This window comes from Stegodyphus dumicola, chromosome X2 (assembly GCF_044657685.1).
Source record: "Stegodyphus dumicola isolate Sdum_Otavi_A_Nest chromosome X2, ASM4465768v1".
NCBI lineage: Eukaryota > Metazoa > Arthropoda > Arachnida > Araneae > Eresidae > Stegodyphus > Stegodyphus dumicola.
This window is the reverse complement of record NC_140781.1, coordinates 94,169,003-94,189,566: the sequence shown is the minus strand read 5'-3', so window position 1 is coordinate 94,189,566 and position 20,564 is coordinate 94,169,003. Positions and strand designations below refer to the sequence as shown.

Here is a 20,564-nt window from a genome sequence, read left to right as displayed (position 1 = left end):
GGGGAATTTCAAAATAAAAATGATGAAGAATATATTGAACTAGATATTCCGAGATGTAATAGAGTTACAAGACGCTTATCAAGCAGTGATAGTGAATGGAAGAAAAAGAAAATCTACCTGATGTAAAACGGTTTTCTGAAGTATCTGGAATCAATACTTTTGGCCTGCGAAGGGTAGGTGTTAATAGTAAAGATTTAGATATTTTAAATGAAGTTCTAAATGAAGATTTTTGGAATATCATAGCAGAAGAGACAAACAGCTATGCTAGATATATAATAGAAAAGGAAGGTTTTTTTTAGAAGAAAAAAAAATGGAAGGTGGTTTTTGAAAATCGTCACTTTAATAAAATCTTCTTCAATGGCCAGACATCCAGGATGGGCCCTTGCCTTCCTCAGAATCGAATTCCAAGCTCTTCTATCCCTGGCCATGGACATCCAATTGGTTATTTTTAAAATTCTTAAGTCTGTTTCCAAACAGTCGAGCCACCTAAGTTTAGGTTTCCCTCTTTTTCGGTTGCCGAATGGTCTGACCGAGAAGATCTTTATAGTTACTGGATTTTCATCCATTGTGCACAGGTGTCCTGCCCATTTAATTCTCCGAATCCTTATATATTTTACTATATCTATTTCTTTAAAGGATTTATAGAGATCAGAGTTAGTTCTTCTTCTCCAGATATTGTTACATTTTATGCCACCAAAAATACTTCTCAAAATTTTTCTTTCAAAGACAGAAATGATACTTTTAGTTTTTTTCTGTCATTGCCCAGGTTGCAGCAGAGTATGTAAGAATGGGTCTGATTAAACTTTTGTAAATTAAAATCTTTGTTTTTCTGCTAGTGAAGTTAGACTTAAAGTATTTTTTGAGATTGAAAAAACATAGATTAGCATCTGTGACTCTACTACGGATCTCAGGCATTAAATCATTGAGAGTATTAACTTCTGATCCTAAATATTTAAATTTGCTAAAAGTTTCAAGTCTGTAATTCCCAATTTCAAAATAGGGGCTGCTGTTATTACCACATGGCATGTATTTAGTTTTATTTTGGTTGATTGCTAGATGCATTTTGCTGACTGCAGCCTCTAGAGATGTAAAAGGCCTCTTATCTTATTTTAGTGACTCGGGAGTGCATGTGACTATGTCAATATCGTCAGCAAACGCAAAAGTCCACTTTGATAAAAATATAGTCTCTATTTCTGTCATTATGGAGTTGTGTATCCCAAACAAGGCTCACCAAACTCCAAAATTATTTTTTTTTCTTGCAACAGATACACATTACATTGAAATAAACCAGAATGAATTAGCTAAATCTCGTCTTAATTTCAATGCCGTATCAGAATGTCATCCGCATCTTTGCCCAAACAAATGCATGACGTACTACGTCAAATGTAGCCAAAGGGTTAAGAAAGTTATGTATAAAGCTAGTGTTAAAATGAAAGCAAAGCATTATTTTTGCTATATATTTTGAGGGTTGTCATGCCTCTTGGTCTGCACTAATTTTTGTCTCTTAAGTCTCTCAGTTATAAATAATTCTCATTGTAAGTCTTCTCTCGGTTATCTGCATTTCTATTTATGAACTTCTCTCTTACATATTTTAATTCTTGATATGCATCACTTTGTCTTGAAAGATTAAATGGCACCTACAAAACATTTATAATGTAGTAAGCTATATAAGGATACATTATTCTAGTATTCCTGTCAGATATTTAAACCTATGTTTCCAAACTTATCACATCTATTCATTTTATGTAATCTTATGTTTTACATATATGAGCAATATAAGCAAGAAAGAAAAGCATTAAAAACCTATTACTGCTGTTTTAGTTGCAGTAATCTTTATTCTTTGAAGAGCAAAAAGCTGAAAGTATGTTAATTTTTTAAGTAGCAGTTATTGTCATCAGTGTTTCATATTTTATTTAAGACTATCTAAATTCTTCAGTTTTTGTTCAATACTGTATTTTGAACAAGAGCAAATATTTTTAAACTTCCTTTTATGTATGCCGTACAAATATAATGGCTATTTGTAAATTTGGTATTTTAATTTTTGTTTGCTAGTAAAAGGAGTTCCTATAGTTTTCTATTACTCAAGTTTTCAGAGATATAGGTAGACTATATTTTAATTAATTAGATACAAAACCTTGAAGAGTTTAAAAGTTTAGACCTTTCACTCTATACATTGAACTTCTTAATAGCTTATGTTTTTTTAATAACTAATGAATAAAATATAAATTTCATATGAAAAAATTTTTTAGTTACCAGAAAAAGGCCCCGTTGTTAAAAAGGAAAGAAAGCGGTTCCAACTTAAGAAGAAGAGCAAAAATCAAAAAACATCTAGTTCCAACAATCAAAGTGTTGCAGTTAAAGGAAATAAATCAAATAAACAAAATGTTGCTATAATAGTATCAAAAGATGCATCTGCCACATCTTTCAACAGTACAGAAAATATTCCAGCTCTTTCAGAGAATTTTATTGATGAAAAAGGTGTAAGTAATTTCTCTATGTACATTAAAATGATTACATTTAACATGATAATCTATGAAGGATTTTTTTATATGGTATAAAGAGGGGAGTATTTTTATTGGTTTTTAATAACAGTACTTTTATTGGTTTTTAATAACAGTAACAAAGTATTTTATCAGTTGTATATGCTTTTTGTTTGGTATGGTGTTTATCTCTTTGCCTTTTAGATGCTTGTATTAAATTTAAACGCTCCGACTTGATTACTGAATGCAAGTAACATAATATTTGTTACCATACTTCATATTAATAAAAAATGATTTGTGTTTTAATATGTTATGTGTTGTTATAAAATTTTGTATGTGGGCATATGTAATGTAATTATTATGGCTTTTTATGCCATTAAAAGTGTTTGCATGTTTTTGTATATAAATGGCTCTAGTCAGAACATGAGGCATTACTTTTAATACTTTTAGAAGTTTTGTAAATAAAGTTTGGCGATATTTAGCTAAGTTTCAGAAATAAGAGATATTCTGAAGATTATTATGCTATAGTAGTAACTGTTATATTCGGATACCAGAGAGCTTTGATGAAACATTTAAAAACTGAATTATTTGAAAGAGGCCATGTAATTTTTTTTTTTTTTTTTTTTTTTTTTTTTAAAGATTTGGATTAAAGATAATCACAGTATAAGTTCTTAGGTTTTAATGTAACAGTTTTTTATATCTAAACTATTACTGTTTTGAAAGGGGAAAAAAAGCATAGCAAAATGTGTGATGACATATATTTTACTAAGCCTTTGATAACTATTACTTCCTTTAACAGTAACATCTATTAACTCATAAACCATGAAATCTTCTCATATTTTGATGAAACTAAATGAATGAGCTAGTGATTAATTTAATGAATTAATCATAAAATGAACTGTGGTAAGCAACACACTGAAAAATAACTTAATTCTAGATATGCTGTCATGTGCTCCGTTTCCTCTCAGATAATTACTAATCAGTACTTCCTTTACAATATTATAAATGAGTAGTTTATATATCTTGCATTTTTGAATTCGATGAGACTAAGGGCATTATAGTATAGCATAAATTAAAATAGTTTCTTCAGCTTAATGGTTGTGTATGCTTTTTGTTTGGTATGGTGTTTATCTCTGCATCTAATGACATTTTGTCTTGAAGCAGTATATCTGTAGTTTTTCTTTTAGCATTCTCATATGTATTCTTCAAGGATTAAGTGGATAGCATGGTTATCTAGATTATATTTTCTAGCAAAAGAGGAATTAATCATATGATATTTTATATAGCAGATCTTTATATTACACAAGCAATCATTCCTTCTTCAGAAACACATAGGTCTTGCATTTGTGCCTTGATTGAAATGACACAAAGCAATGGCTCTAATCCTGTTTTACACTATGCACCCTTTTCACCGTTGTTAGATCATTCCCCCTTCCTTCTTTCCAAAACTCGAAAAGTACATATATACATTTATTTGGATTTATTTTTTATTACGTTTATATAAGTAAAAAGTATAGGAAATGTTGATAAATACCAAAGCTTGAATAAAGTAGCTTTTACATTTATAAACTAAATACTTAAAAGCCAAATAAAATTTTGCCTCCAAAACTGTGAACCCCCCCCCATTGCAAAGCCCTGATCTAGGGGTATTTAAAGTTTTAAATGAGTAATTATTTAATTACATATTTTAGTTAAGTTTCCCTTTGATTTTTCATACTTAAACTGGCATGATTACTAAAACTGCATGGATTATTTACTTACTTAAATTGCTCGGTTAAATTTTGGACTCTGTTTTAATATTTTTGAAGCTTTCAGCCTAATTAATTTTATTGAATCAAATTTTCTTGGTTTGCCAATCTTTTAAGATACAGATCCTCCTATTTATTTGTGTGACATAAATACCTTAGGGAATATTCCTGAAAAGCTAGGATTCTTTTTCACCCATATAAATTTTTCCTTTGATTGATTAATTAATTTGTGTATTTTTGCTTAAAAATTCCTCACCAAATTTGCTGTTTTATAGAAGCTAAGGATGGTAAATATGTTTTAAAGCTTTCATAAACAGAATGAAATATTTCTGATTTCTGTGTCTTGGCAGAATTATTGTCATATTGTTGACAGCATCATATACTGTGTAAAATAAAAATTGCATTCACTGAAGTAATTTTATTAGTTACTTAAAATCATTAATTAATACTGTTTAATGTTTTTGAATGAATTTTGTGGGTTATGTGTACGAACTCATTTAAAGGGTTTTAATTTATATTAAAAATAAATAAAATAAACTAAGAAAGAGTTAAAATAATTTATCTTAACCTACGCAACATTGTATCAAATCTAAAATATGTATTGAACTTCTCAGATTATTATTTTTAGACTTATATACCCATGCTTGTGTGCATATTTTCTGCAGAGAATAACCATTGAAAAGAAAAGTCTGTCGAAATCTTTAATTAAATTTATTTTAAATTGATTTAAATGTTTTCTTTTATAAAAAAATGGGTATAAAGAAAATAATTTATCACAAAAAAATATGCAAATGATCCACAAAATATATGCCTTAAAGACATGTTTATTAACTAGATTTTTACTCCTTGCCACATTTTTATGAATAGATGCATTACCTGCTTGTTGATCTGATTATTTTTGGAATCATTTTTTTTATCATTTCGATTACTTAGCTTTCTAACATACATATAAAACTCCTGGTTCTAATTCTGATAACACTAATTTGGTATGTATGATATAATCTAAAATAGACATATTCAGTTATTTTTATCTAATCAATATTCTCTTTGATGTACAAAAATGTTTGCTTAAATTTTAAATGTGGAAATAAGAGCTTGGTCTTGGGATTATATCAGAGATGCATTATTAGACGGAGGGGGCCACTGGGTGGAAAATAGGATGGCTAGGTTTGTTGTCTAATGTTGTCTATGTGGCTAATGTTATCTTGATTACGTTAGTGTAATAAATTCAGTATAACCATCCTCTGAAATTAATTCCCTCTTAAACTTAATGCCCATGTTTTAAAAATAACATTGAACTAATTTAATTAATAAAATAGATGAAAACTGCTTTTTCTATGTGTTCTGTAATAGCTTTTAATACCTTGAATTACTTTATTTTAGAATCTATGTATTATTCTATTGCAGGAAGATTAAAGTTTACTTATTTGTCCACTTCATACATTTTTTTTCTAAATATAATGTTAGAAATGTAACTGAGAATTAAATATGCGAAATATGCTTCGAAATGCTATGAAGATGATATTTTTTCTTCCCCTCCCTTTTTTTGTTTCCTTTTTTTTTTTTCCATTTTTTAAATTTTTATTTATTTATTTTGTGTGTGTGTGTGTATGCATGCATATAGCTTGTGTGAGATAATTCTAGAATGTTTTGCAAGTAAAAAGTAAATAATACGTTTTACAATGATTAGCATCTACAAAGAAAAAAAAAAAAAAAAAGTTAGTATTGTACTGTGTTGAATAAGAATAAAAGTTTATTATTCGATAACAAACTTTTTGCATTTTCTCAAATAAAAATAATATGACTGAAATTTTTGGACTTAGCAACTTACCAAAATGCATAGGTTGATGTATTGGGTAGTGCAAGTTGCGTCGCTAGGGGACTCAAAATCAATCTGTGTATTTAAAAGAAAAGCATTGTAAAGTTGTAAAACTGTAGTAAACATACCAGGTGTCTTAAGATGTTGGATGACAGACTCTCAAGTGTTCAGGTTAGGTGGACACCTACTTTTCAAATTCAAGATGACTTTAAATGTATTGCAACTTTATTTTCTTCCTCTTTAATGCTTTTCTTTAAAACACCATATTTTTAGTGTAGTCATTAGAAACATCTTTTCTAATGTAAAAACACATGGAGAAAGCAGATAAATTCTTTCAAAATGATAAATTTCTCTGCTTATCAATTGGTTTCTTTTCATCTTTAGCCATAGAATCCAGTTCTATAAATTGGCTCCTCAATGATAATAAGAGCTGTTTTGTAATTTAATAGCAGTAAGGCAGTGTTTTTTATTATACAACTTGTGATTTTTATAATTTGCTAAAATTATATTAATCATATCTAGTACGTTATTCGCTTCTTTTTTTGGTGATAATGTGCATTTATATTCTGTATTCATGTAATTAAATTTACCTAGCTTAACTATGTATATGTCTGTAAAAATTTTATTTGTAAAATATTAAGTGTATTTTCTATATAATTAATGAATCATTACATGTACAATAAAATTTTAGTTATCTAATTTCAAATACTACAAATTTGTTAATCTTTGCACTGTGAGAAAATAGTTTATAACCGTAACATATTACAATAGGTAAGTGATACTGGGCTGCCAATTTCTGAAATGGCTCACCTTAGTTGCTCCCATCCTTCTTTAGCCAGTAGTGAAGATATGGTTCGTCCACACAGTTTACCTGATTCAGTTTCATTAATGACATGTGCCCTACCAGACCCCAGTTCGTCTTCCACTCCAAACAGCCTTCATAAATATCGTGAAGAATTTGTTTCATTAGCTAAGCAGGGTGAGCTCCTTCATAAAACTATTAATTATTGTTTCTTTTTAATGAAGTTTTAAAAAAAAATATGTTCATGCATGTAAACAGGACAAGCCCTGGTGAAGAATTTGATGGACTTTGCCTAGTATCCCAATATACATGGATAATACATTCCAAGACTTAATGTGGATATGTGGAACCACATATAACAGCAAACACTATAAAACTGAAAGTTCATTTAACGTGCATGACATAGGTTAAGCTCAATTAGTAAATTGTTCAAGAAAGATATTAATAGAGTGAATAATATAGTAATGATGTATTTCATACATAGCAATATATCATATGCTATACTACTAAATAATGTATAATATATTACACACTGGCATTTATTTATACCTATGAAAGTGAAGGATTCTGACATCTAAATTATATCTGCTAAAAACAACGGAGAAATGAAAAAATGCAGTTCTTATATTGTGTGATTTATTATATTGTTTCAAACAAGCAAGAATTATAAGTTTTCCCATTTTTCTACTTGCAGTTTATTATAGGATATATGTATTAGTGTACTTGTTACAGTTATAGTATTATGTTAGTATGCTTGTAGTTTCCATGCATTTGTTGTAATATTTCTCATGTGTTTTGAGTCTCTTATGTGGTAAATATAACTTTAAAGAATGACAGGTAAAGTAATATCACACTACCTCTGACACCTTATAGATGATATTGCCAACAACATATTTATGAACTTTAAGTTGGTGCTCAGAGTTTGAGGAATTTCAGTGACCTGAGAATATACATAGAATTCTGCAGTGTACATTTCCATTCCCTATACTTAGTTATGTCAGTCAAAATTTTCATAGTATTTGGCATGCTTAAACTGATATATTTGGGGTATGTTAGAGACTGTCACTTTGCTTGCATGATTTCTGAAATTTACAACAGTTTTTTTCTCTATCTGTCGTTCTGAAATGCAGACGACTAATTACATGCATGTCATTTAAACTTCAAATGTTCCTCAACCAGTTGTTAAAATCAATGAAAAAAATATTGAGTTTATTCTGAACTGTGCACAGAAAGTTTTAAAAAGAAGTAATTAAAAGTTGTCACTGTTATAAACATTAAATATCAAGACTAAAGTTTCTTATAAGAAATAAGATGTAAAATGTTTTTCCTATAAGAAAATATTTTTAATTTTAAGCAAAACATAGTGTCATCTGTAGTTTTTAAAAAACTGCAAGCATTTGCCTTGCTAATGTCAAGTTGCCAATTTTTTTTAGTTAACTGTAGTGACCCTAATATAAAAATATTTTTTCCCCTCAAAAGGCTTTTTTGTAACTGTAGCTCTAAAATTTTAGAAACTCCTTTACCAAAATTAGCAATGAATGAATCAGTATAGAGGCATTTATTTAACACTATTATTGTTATTAAGATTAATAACATTGGTATATAATACCTTGTACTTATTTTTATGTGGATTGTAAATGAATTAAATGTAATTTTATTTCTGGAAGTTCATGCCATAATAAGTAATTGAAACTTTTATGAGGTTGTCCAAAGCCTAACTGGTTGCTCGCTATATGAATCCTTTTGGAAATTCTTGAATAGTTAAATGTGTTCCTTCTCCACCGAGTTATACATTGTTTATTTTGGGCTTAGTCCTTTAAGTAAAAGTATTTTATGATTAAATTTTATTTGAAATGAAATTGAAAGGGTTTATACTTTATTATTCTAAATAATAATTCTTTATTTCATATTATTTTTCTTGTAAAGCTCTGAATTATGTTTATTTCCTCTGCTAGAAATAGCTAAATTCAAAAATATATATTTCATGGTATAACAAATTACTCTGCAGAATTAATGTGCAATCTAAAAATAATCTTGCTCAAAAATATTCAGTTTATTTTTTAAAAACATTTTCAGAAAGTGCTTTGTTTAGTAATAGGCATATAATTACTTTTAAATATATCTTGCTTTCTATGTTCTTAGTTCACAGTGGTTTAAAATCAGTAGTACGCAGTTTGCAAACAGAAAGAGAGAGGTTAAAACAAGTCTTAGAAACTGAAAGTGTTCCCAGCAATAGCAATAGTGGTGCTCTTATTGCTAGTTTAAGGAATTCACTTAATCAGGTAATATACTAGAATCCTTAAACTAATAAGTTAAAGAGCTATTGATTTTCTTTGATTTAAATGCATAGTTTTCTGTAGAAAAAAATTATCAGAATTTCTATCATTTCAAGTAAGAGAAATGGTCTTTCAAAATTTTATTTTGGAATTTATTCATAACTTAGAACTATTTGCAGTTAGTCCATAAAGAAGATATAATTTTTAGAATGCATAAAAAATTTCAAAGTACATGTAAGCATTTGTGTTTATCAAAATTTAGTTTTAATACTTTGCAACTTCATTTTATATTGCTCAAATGCATTTCAAAAGAAGTTTTTCATTTAAAAAAACAACAACTTTCTAATAATTTTAAATTTTCATAAGTAAGCCACTAATTATACATTCTGAAAACACTTGTATTTCTAGGCAATGCAACAAAATAAGGATCTGAAAGCTAAGTTAACAGAAATTCATAATATAACTGATGTAAGCAGTATTGCACCTCCTGTAGGTACACCTGCTGCAGACAATGATGAACCTACTGTAAGTTGTATTAGAAATTTTGAACTTGTATCTTTTTTAAATTTCTTATAGCAGTTGTTTCCTATCTTTCACAAGAATATCACTTTTTAAATCTTTCTGAAATGTAATATAATTTGGTATAATAAACTGTATCAGTATATTTTTTTAATGAAGTACTATAATTTGGTATAATAAACTGTATCAGTATATTTTTTTAATGAAGTAAGTAATTTGTAAGTATACTGATACAACAAACTGCCACAACAATATTTTTCTAAATATATGTATATATATATATATCAGTTTACTTTTAAATCGGCAGAAACTGTAGTTTTAAACAATTTTATGAATTTCATTCTGTTAAAATTCAGTTCTTTCTTTTACTTTCACACTAAACCTACCAATAAATTCATTAGATTATTCAAATGCATTAAAAATTTTAAAATAATTTTCGCTGGACTAAGACTGTGTAGGGGAAAGGTTTGGTCACCTTTTGTAATGTGCTTTGTTCTTCATTGTTTCTTTAAGCATTTCCATTCAAGTTCCTAATATATTTTTTATAGCTGGTTTTATTCAGTTGATCTTTTGGATCAGTAATTCAAAACATTGTGCCATGATACTTCCAATACTTTGTAATGCTAGTAAAAATAACTTGACTCGATGGATTTTGAAAAAAGAACAACAGAAAAATATCCAAGATCCTAAAAATTTTTGTCATACAGATAGATGATTTATTCGATTACAGTAAAAAAGTTAGAAATTTAGCTTCTCATTGCTTATACAAAATTTCATTTCTTAATGGAATTAAAGACAAACTCTATGCACATATTTCTTGTTTAGCAAACCCACCCACCCCAAACTCCCACGCTTCTTATGTTATTTAGAGCTGAAAATTTCAGCTTGCACAAGTAGTCTGTCTCAGTAATAACTACTTCTGCTGGTATTTCTAGGTTTTCTTCTTTCATCAACATCCAAACTTTAAAATTTTTCATTCGCCATCTTTTAGTTGAAGCATTTTGTCTGACTGATGTTCTGCCATTTGGTTCTTCTCCTGCAGAAGTCGACAACCAGGAGCCAAACGGTAGAGTTGCCGAGTTCAGTTTGGGGCTGAAATCCTGCTGAACGAATTAGCTGCATGGTGTTTTCATGGTTTCTCCATGTGTAATGTGTGCACAAGCCAGTTTCTCATAGAAATGAAGAAAACCCTTTCCTTAGGCAGATAGCCCTCGGCTGCTTTGCCATAATCAAATCAAATAAACCAGCAGGAAGGTAATATTGGGGGTCATAGCATAAGGATATCACAACCACCAAACTTGGTGGCAGTAATGGAGAGAGAATATTTTGTTATATGATATTTAAGAGCTAGAAGGTGATCTGAAATCAGTTGTGATGTCTCATCCACATATGGATCTACTTCGAAAGTTGAAAGAAACGTCTGAAAATCTTTCTTTTCCTCTTTTAATTAACAAACTTAGTAAGTTTATTTCTTGAATGATTTCACGTTTCAGCTTTCCTTGCATATTCTTAACCTTTTATAAGGCCATTTTTTCCCTACCGGTGGTATTTTGGGGTCTGATATTGATTCAAGAAAAGGAACTCATTTAACTTAGATAAAATTAATTTGATTTTTAAAACCCCCTTTTTTGTGGGAATTACGTTTACCATCCTCCCTTGTGTGCTATTAAAGACAGAACATATTATGCTTTATATTTCTTTGTGTTTTACTGTATGAAATTTATAAAATATATTTTGTAAATACTGCAGTCTGCAAAAGGGATTGTAAATTAGATCTATTTTATATTCACATATAATGGGTTGTTTGCATCCCTGCAAGTGCTAGGCTGTGTAAATCAGCATTTTTGCTTTCCACAACTGAAAATTATTCTTTTAATCTATAATCTGTTTCTTTGTCTGAATCCATAGGGGTTATTTGTCAAAATAATTCAATAGCTGCATATTCATAGCTGCATTCATAGCTGCAATCTCTGCTGCATATTTCTTGCATTTTTTATACATTTCCACTATAAGTGTAAATAATAATTCAACTAAAGCTAATTAGAGATTCCCAGTGAGGGCAAAATATAAAGAACTGCCAAACATAATTCAAGATTTTACTTACCATTAACAATTGGCCATAAGCTTGAGCTTCTGTGTTTACACTCTGTGCTTGTAACCACAAACAAAACTGTTTAGAAATGATCAATTGAATGAAGGGTTATACACTTGAAAAAATGGCATCCTAGGGTTGTCTCTTCTGCTTCATTCTACACTGACCTTTGTTAAAGCCACATTATGTAATCAAGCATTCACTGATATTGTTTTGCATTTTCTGCCATTGTTACTAGATCACAACACTAATCAGACATGGTGATAATTATATTTCCAATGGGCTTAAAAAGGATTAAATAGTTTAATTGGCTGGAAATATCAGCTAAGTATACTACTTTTCCAGGTCACTGCTGGTCTTTTAATTAAACGGGAAAATTAAAGCTTTTTATTTTTCAGTAGCTCACAAGTGGCTAAATAGTTAAAACCATTGAATACTGAAAGTTTAGCTTAGTTTCAAACCCAGGTGACTAGGCTGGGTGTATAATTGCTATCAGAATGGTTGTTATTAAGTACCCCAAAAGTGAGGAAATTATCAGAAAGCACATGGTCAAGTTTCTCAGTCATTCTTTGATTCAATATTTCGAGAATTAAAAATGTTATGTAGTGATCCTGTTATATTTTTGTGACTTTGTTATATTATCTAAATTCAGATGAATTACGTGTTGGTCAAGTAGATTCACTATTATAAATTCATTCTGTAGTGATGGCTATGCTTCATTTTCATACACTTTTTTGCTGTTTTTTGTTAACTGTTATAAATTGAAATACTTGGTAATAAATTCAGCTCTCATGTTCTTATACCTGCAATTCAGTAGGCCTCAGTTTTTGTCTTTTGTGTCGCTCGAAACAGAATATTATATTTTTATATGAGTTATGTAAAATTATTGCCCTTTGCCCATGCTTAATTTAAAAATTGATGAAATAAATTGCAAATAAAATCACTCATCTTGATGGGCTAAAAGCAAGACAGTTACTTCAGATGTAAAAGCGTGCATGTAATTAGTTGATGCTAGATATATTTTTTTTTTTTTTTCAAATGAAATACAGTCTTGGGCAAAGCATTATTAATTTTAAGCATAATTATCCATAGCATATGGCATTGTTAGAAATCAGTCACCATTTAAAATTCTGAGCTGTAATTATATGTCTTTTTTGTATGAAAGCTTGCTTTAGAAAAAGTTTTAAGAGAAAAGGTTACTAAAGAATACATCTTCATTATTATAATTTTTTTAATTTACAAATATCTGCAATTATCTAGTTATTTTATTGTTAATTATTATATCAGACTATATATGGAAGTGAATGAAAGTTTGTTACCTCTTGAATGCTATTTGTTAAGGTATTTCTCATGAGAAAAAGCCAATGCATCATGAAACACACTACTGTCAGAAATAGTGTAATTAAAATTAACTCAATCATCTGCAGTCCAAAAGGTTAAACAAGCAGTTTGCTTAAGCGAAATTAGGTTTTATCTTACAACTTGAATTTTTGATTCATCTTTATTATGATCTCTGAATTTGATTTGGTATTTTTTTGCAAAGACATAATCCAATGAAGACATGCACTGTATATCTAAAATATGTGACATTAATTGTGCCTGTTGTAAAGTGCATTCGTGTATATGAAACATTGCATTGACATATATTTTAATGTGAAGTTTTGGTAATTAAATTTAGATAGAAGTAATTTAAATGCAAGATATATGTATACTTTGCTGAAATTTTTTCATGTAGTTTTCATTTAAATTTCATGAAGGTTCTTATTTATTATCTCAGTTTTGGTTTGCAAAATTATTTACTTAGGAGTATGCAGTCATACTGAATTTAGAAATCTATGAAATTGGGGGCAAATCTCTTATGGACATTCCTTATCCTCTCAGTTCTTTCAGTATAGTAAATATTATTGGTACTGGCTGAATAAAATACTTCACAAAATAGCCTAATAATTTACTATGCCTAAATGTAAAATACATATCTCCTTTCTGTAAGTTTTGTTTGTATGGTTTCAATTCATTAAGTCTACAGTTTTTGCCAAGATAAAACAGTGCACGATTTAAAATTTATGCAATTTGAAAAGAATAATTTTCTATTTAAGGGTAGGATTACAGGATTTATTTTTTAGGGGGGTTGCATGCAAGCATGTATACGTATTCAGTATAATAGCTTTTTAATACTATGTTAAAGATTTGTGTACAAGAGTGGATTGAACTGGATGTTAGCTTCTTGCATTGGTAGATATTTACTGTTTACCTGTCAACTAAAGACCAAAGGGAGACTGTTTTATCGATTATTTTAGATATTTACAACCCAGCTAAAATCTAGGATAAAAACATAAGCTTTATAGGTCTTTGAATTTTTACTGTTACCATGTGTACTCTTCAATTTGTAAACTGATGATTTTGCTAATTACAAAGAATTAAAGCAAAAGATTTCATAATACTTCTTTTTTCTTCAAATTCTGCTTGATAAGCTGTAAATTTACAGTCATACAACTTTCATACTTTTCTAGTTAATACATTTTTTCAATATTTAATATAGATAAAAAAAGGTAACTTCTAAATTTTGTATACATATTCTTCATTTACAAGATCTATATTAATTTTCTTAAATTCCTCTAAAAGTGTTGTACTATTTCTCAGCACTAAAATTACGGTATCAAGAAAGAAAAAGCAAAGCGTGCAAATTTGAGGGATTGTAGGTGTAGTTAAGTCATGCAAATAATCAAATTTTTTACTACTAACTTCAATGAATGGCATGTTCAAGGGACTCAAATGTTATAAAAACTTGGGTCGTATTGAAATTTTTTGTATAAAATGTTATGTCAGAAATTGACAATGGTAAGCAATATGTCAAAACAGAGAGAGAAAGAGGATCCTCTCATTCCAAGCACTTCACTGTGGCTGACCGTTACACATTTAGGCCAAAATGTTAGCATTGTTAAAAACTGCATATGTTTTGGTTGTGAGATTAACTACAAACTTGATGCATACAGCAGCAAAAGATAAACTTTGCTCATATTAATCATCAAATAGAGGAATTGCAGATAATGACTTTTACTCTGCAGCAACTCAACTTGAATGTCATTTACTAAGTGCAAATGATTCATCATTTCCAACATAAACCATCAAAAGAAGCTTATACAATATTAGATGAGTCAGACAACCTGCTGCAGGTATTCCTTTGGCCCAAGCCACCAATATCACTAGCTATCATGGTGCACATCTAGGCAGCAAAGGAGGACTATCCTCTTTAGCGATGAGCCTCACGTGCATATTGGAAGCTGTAATGGTTTAAGATTGGTCTGGAGACCACTTGGCCAATATCATTAAAAAGACTTCGTAAGAGGGATTAACAGTGCTGTTCCTGGAAAAATGATAAAAGGCAGGATAATATATGGTAGGTGGAATCATCTCTTCTTCCTTCTTGAAGCATTTTCAGATCAATGTTGATTTGGTCATGAAGTCAGCAGTACAGGCATTCCTATAGTGTTTTTAGAAGTTGTTTTTTTTTTCCAACACAGTAACAGTAGACTACATATTTCTGTTGTTAGAGATTTGCAGGAACTAATTGTTCTCCTTTCTCCTAATAAACTTAAACTGAAACTGTTTTACATCTAATGTTCCAAAGCATCATGCTTTTTTTCAAAATCCGTTGAAGACTAACAAACTGCATCAAAGATCCAGGGTTCGTACGGTCCTTAAAAGTCCTTAATTTTTTCAAAAATGATTTTTGGTCCTTAAAAGTCCTTAATTTTGGCCAAAATGAATAAACGGTCCTTAATTTTGCTCATTTGACATTTCTTAACATTTCTAATGATTGCCATTCTAAGTGTGAATTACGATTTCTCATGAATATGGAATTAAAATTACACGGCTCTTAACCAATCTGTTGGCGGATTTGCGTTGCAAACGATTAAAAAAACAATTAGCTACCCAAACGAAAGTATCGGTGTCTGATTGGTTATTCACTCAATCTTTCGAAACAGGTGTTATCCATAAATTTAGGCAGACTGTGACGAAAGCGTGAAGCCGGAAGTTCTTTAAGAGGCGAAAGTGATGATGAAGGTGCTCGAGAAAAAAAAAGGGGGGGGGAGATTCTGAAAATATTTGCCAAAATTAGAGCAATCCCAACCTGGAAGGCCACAACCCTTCCGACGCCAATAGGAACGAGATGCCTGGAAAGTGCATTTTCAATAAACTGTGGCTTCATCAAGCTGACTACAAAGACTGGATATTGATGGATGGCAATCCTTAAATGTGGTCTTTGTCTGAAACAAATTGAAATTTCTAGAATGGGAGAGTCAGCGCTGAAAATTCACATGAAAATTAAGTTTTGTTTTATTCTTTCAATTTGTTTCTACATGGTTTTGCTTAGCTTAATTTCTGTGTTTGTTTCAATTAAGCCATAAATTAATTTTTTATCACCTTCTACAGAGTTTATTCTCTTTTGCACATACTATATGTATGGGATATCGGGATTATGAGTTTATTTCTGCAGAGGGTCTGTTATCGATTTCATGGGAAATCTGTTGGCTCTATTTCGATTTTAGGTTCAAGGGCAAATTTGGTAACGCTAGACGAGAAAAAGTGAAGTTCGGAAATACGTTTTGAAGCTTCAATAGACAATTAAGTATTTGGTTTAAACCTATGTTGTTGATAGTAATGCATAATTTTTGCTAATGGCGATACAATTATTAGTTGAAAATAACTAATTACAAATTTTTTAATATTTTTAAAGCTGAAAACAACTAATTTAAACTAATTTTCCTGAATTAACTAGATGCAAAAATAACTTTCATAAATTACTAAAGTTATTGGGTAGAAGTTTAACTGAAATACATTCCGTATTATATATATTTATACAGTACAAAGTCCGAGGTCTGGACTGGTGGTCGGGACTTCGGCGATCCCAGATTTGAGATTTTTCCGGATATTAGATCATTTTAAATCTACTAAGATGGCACGTAGAAATTATAAAATTAAAAATATGAAATCGTGATTTATGAAATAATGAAGCATTTATGATTTAAAGGGTATCAAAATTTACAAAAGAAAAGAGCTTAATATTTATATGTTTACTTTATTAAACATTTCTTTCAATGTGAGTTGTTTGATTTGGTTTCTCTGCTAATACTTTAGACTAATACTATAGACATATAATTTCTTGTTCAGTTATTAAGTTCCATTGTTCAAGTCCTGTAATTGCTGTGTCGAGAATTCCGAATAACTTGTCAATCAAAATTTTTTCTCGTTCAGTAACCTCTTTGTTACTTTCTTCACTATCGGTAGCTGTATTTTCTAGATTTAGAACCATACTACAGATTTCGCCCTCCGTTAATTGATTGATGATTGGGCATTGTCATCGCAATGAAAAACTTCTGTTTAACTTCGCTAAATTCTGCCGCCTGGTGCGGCCATGCGAGCTCTGGCGCTGGTTCTGGCTTTATATGAATAACAAATCAGTTATTCTTAATTCAAATAGCACTAAATATAATCGTTTGTCCTATGAGTATCATTAACAAAATCTATTTTTAGCATGCATGGATGTTACTATCCATGTCTGGAGAATATTACCGAATGATTCGAATGTTACTGAATGATTACCATGATTTGACTGTTACCGTCTTTTCCAGGGAATAGCTCAGTCACCTTTTTCAGAGGCCACAGCAGCTTGTGTTTGTCATCACACTCAGTGAGAACTATGTCCCCGATTTTTATCTGTTGAGAAATTGGCACTATAGATGGATGTTGCACTAGCAGACTGAGATATTCTTTTCTAAATCTTTCTCAAGAGCTCTCATAAATTCTGTAGATGTCTGTCTCTTGTTGAAATCAAGTGGCAGAGAAATTTAAATTCCATCTAGATTTCTAACCTGAACACTACTTGAGTTATTTTAGTGCAGAAATTTAATAACTTTTTTTTTTTTTTTGTTTGCCTTGATATTTGTGTGGACAAAATTTTTTATATTTTGTTTTGATTGATCAAGTATATGTCATCAAGATGATCGAAGTCAGGAACTCCAAAGACTGGAATTTCACCTAAAAATAAGGGTGGTGTCAAAGGGGTGAGATCATCAGAGTTCTCTGACACATAAGTGAGTGGTCTGGCATTCACAGTTGCTTTACAGTCACTCATCACATTCATTAATTCTTCATAATTCAGACATGACAGGCCAGGAACTTGACACAAAAGCTTCTTAATCATTTGAACAAAACGTTCCCAAAAGCCACCCCGCCATGGTGCTGAGGGTGGATTGAACTTCCAGTCAATCTTCTCTTTGGTGGCTTCTATCTCGATGGTATTCCAAATAATTAATCTCAAGCAATAATATTATCTGACAAATTTACCACCCTTGTTGCTGTAAATTATCAATGGCCTCCCTTTACAGGCAATAAATCTTCTAAAGCCAAGTAAAAAATCCTTGACTTGAAAGGGACAAAATCAGTTCCAAATGAACCACCCTGAAAACAGTATAGGTGAAAAGTAAAATCCAAGCTTTCCTTTTATCCTTCAAAGTTAATACTGACAATCTCAAAAACACTCTGTTTTCTGTTAGAGTAGCAGACAAGTCTGTAGTTGTTTACTTCCATGTCTCCTGCACCTAGCACATGTATATAAAGCTTTTTTAATTAGCTCTGTTTTTAAAGATCCAAAATGTCTCTCTAAGTGTTGACACCAGTACGTGAATTCCTGCGTGAGACATAGATAGATAACTATCAATTTCTCTACAGCTTTAGGATTCTTCAGAAGTAACATCAGATAAATAAAATTTTCATGGTCTTTCCTTTCAGTCGACCTAGACTTCACAAGTAAAATGCTTTTGTCATCTTTGAATACACTAATTGACTTTAGATCCTTATTATCATCAGATGAAAAGGAATCATGTTTAATCTTCACAATAGATTTCTCAGCTCTTGCCAATTCATAAACTTTTAACTTCCCTGCTTCTCTTTCATCTTTCATGTTTTTCCTATGGATATGTATATCCACCCAATCATTCTGAGCATTTTCATGTACTTTGAAAAGTAGCCCAAAAATTGTGAAGAAATATCGCTAACATTGCTTAACAAAACTATAACTACTTTACGTTTTTCAGTATTAACTTCTTTATTATCAATTGAGATAGAATGAGAGCATTCTTCTTCTGGCAGTGCCAACCAAGGTGAGCCCTCCTACCATCTTGATTCAATAAGTTTCTTCACAGAACATCCTCTTGATGACATATTGGCTGGACTTTCTGCACCTAATACATTGTGCCAATTTTTACGGTCTGATAGGATTCTAATTTCTGAAACTCTTATTTACAAAAGCGGTCCAAACTTACATTCTTTATCCAGAATAGTACTGTTATTGGCCCAGTAATATTCCTCTGAAATTTTGTCTTTAAGGTTCTTCTTGGCAAATGAGGCTAATTGCACTCCAATAAGACAAGCAAGCAATTCACATCATGGTATACTTGTTCCCCCCCAAGGGACCTTTACTCATGCTTTCGCTTGTAGTAGAGTCACTTCTTTATTTTGATGTCTCAAATATACTGCATGTGCATACGATCCCTGTGAAGCATCGGCAAACATATATAAACTAAGAGATTGTCCTTCCGTTACTGGAACTAGTCTAGAAATCTTCATGGATAACAAGGACAATTCTGTAACCCATTTCAAGAATTTTCTTTTGATATCTTTAGGTAGCCCTGCATCTAAGCTCAGTTTAGTTTCCCAGTTCTTTTGCAAATAGAACTTTGAAAGGAGTGTAAAATGCCTGGTGAAATTTATTGGGTAAAAACTCTTTGCATGGTTGATATTACATTTTGTATTATCTCTGAGAGATCAATCAAGTTGATATTAGGAATGTCACAAAACAATGATTCTTCATATTTATCCCACAGAAGAACAAGTACTTTCAATGGTTTTTCCCATTGTAGATTTTTCACTGCTGAGTTCTGTTTGTTTTCACCCTTTTAAGTCAAAGTTAGCACTTGCCATTAACTGAGTTGATTTTGCAATAAAATGTTCTGCTTCTTCATTCAAATTCACTAAAGTGACACAGTTGTCAACATAGAAGGAATTTTTCAGTTTCGTAGCCACTTCCTTCAAAGAAGGTTCACATTGGTTTAAGTGAGTGTTGATCACTGCTCGTAAAAGAAGCAAACTGAATTTTACTCTGCAATGGTGGAATTTTCTTATTTCCTTTTGTTTTAAGTTTTTCTACCACAAGAATCGTAGGAAATCATGTCATTTCTTTGAACAGATATTTGAAGAAAAGCTCTTCTAGTATCTGAGATAATCCCTATTTTCCTTGCTTAAATTCAAAAAGCAATCTAGGTATCAAATCAATTAAATTTTAACCTTTTGTTAGACAGGAAATCCTTTTACTTGCATGAGGCATAAAATACAGGTCTTACTGCTGTTGTACAGTTATCTTTGAAGATTGGTCTTTGGGGAAGATAACGATTGTTAACTTGTTCGTCTTCTTCTGGTACTTCTTCTATTACTCCAGATTGAAGCCACTCTGAACACTACATTGTATGTTTCAACATGAGCTTCTTTGTTGTGGAAATCAATCATTTTTGAGCAACTTCGCTGTTACTTGGTAAAGCTTCTTTCGCATTTATCCAAGGTAAACTAACTTGGTATCGATTGTCCACCCTCTTCAGAGTTTTCTGAGTGATCCCACACTGCTTCTTCTAACTCTGAAACAGTTTTATTTTCTTTAGCATCTGCAATTCCTAGGGCTGCTAGCTTCCACAAGGTTTCTATGTCATTGCTGTGAGTCAACATGGATGTTATTGTTAAAGACATGGACAAGGAGTTACTGAAATGTAATCATT

General features: G+C 30.7%; 1 protein-coding gene across 4 annotated transcripts in view; it reads left to right on the top strand.

Annotated features, from left to right (window-relative positions):
• The window catches only part of LOC118188489 (oxysterol-binding protein-related protein 6-like), a 259,141-nt gene that overhangs the window by 163,503 nt on the left and 75,074 nt on the right, over window positions 1–20,564 (top strand). For 3 of the 4 annotated variants that reach the window (XM_085810015.1, XM_085810014.1, XM_035358923.2), the window contains 4 exons: window positions 2,250–2,480; window positions 6,819–7,026; window positions 8,992–9,131; window positions 9,534–9,650. In XM_085810015.1, coding sequence (XP_085666141.1) covers window positions 2,250–2,480; window positions 6,819–7,026; window positions 8,992–9,131; window positions 9,534–9,650 — 696 coding nt within the window. The remainder of the gene's footprint in view (window positions 1–2,249; window positions 2,481–6,818; window positions 7,027–8,991; window positions 9,132–9,533; window positions 9,651–20,564) is intronic. The other variant, XM_085810016.1, reaches the window with a different exon arrangement.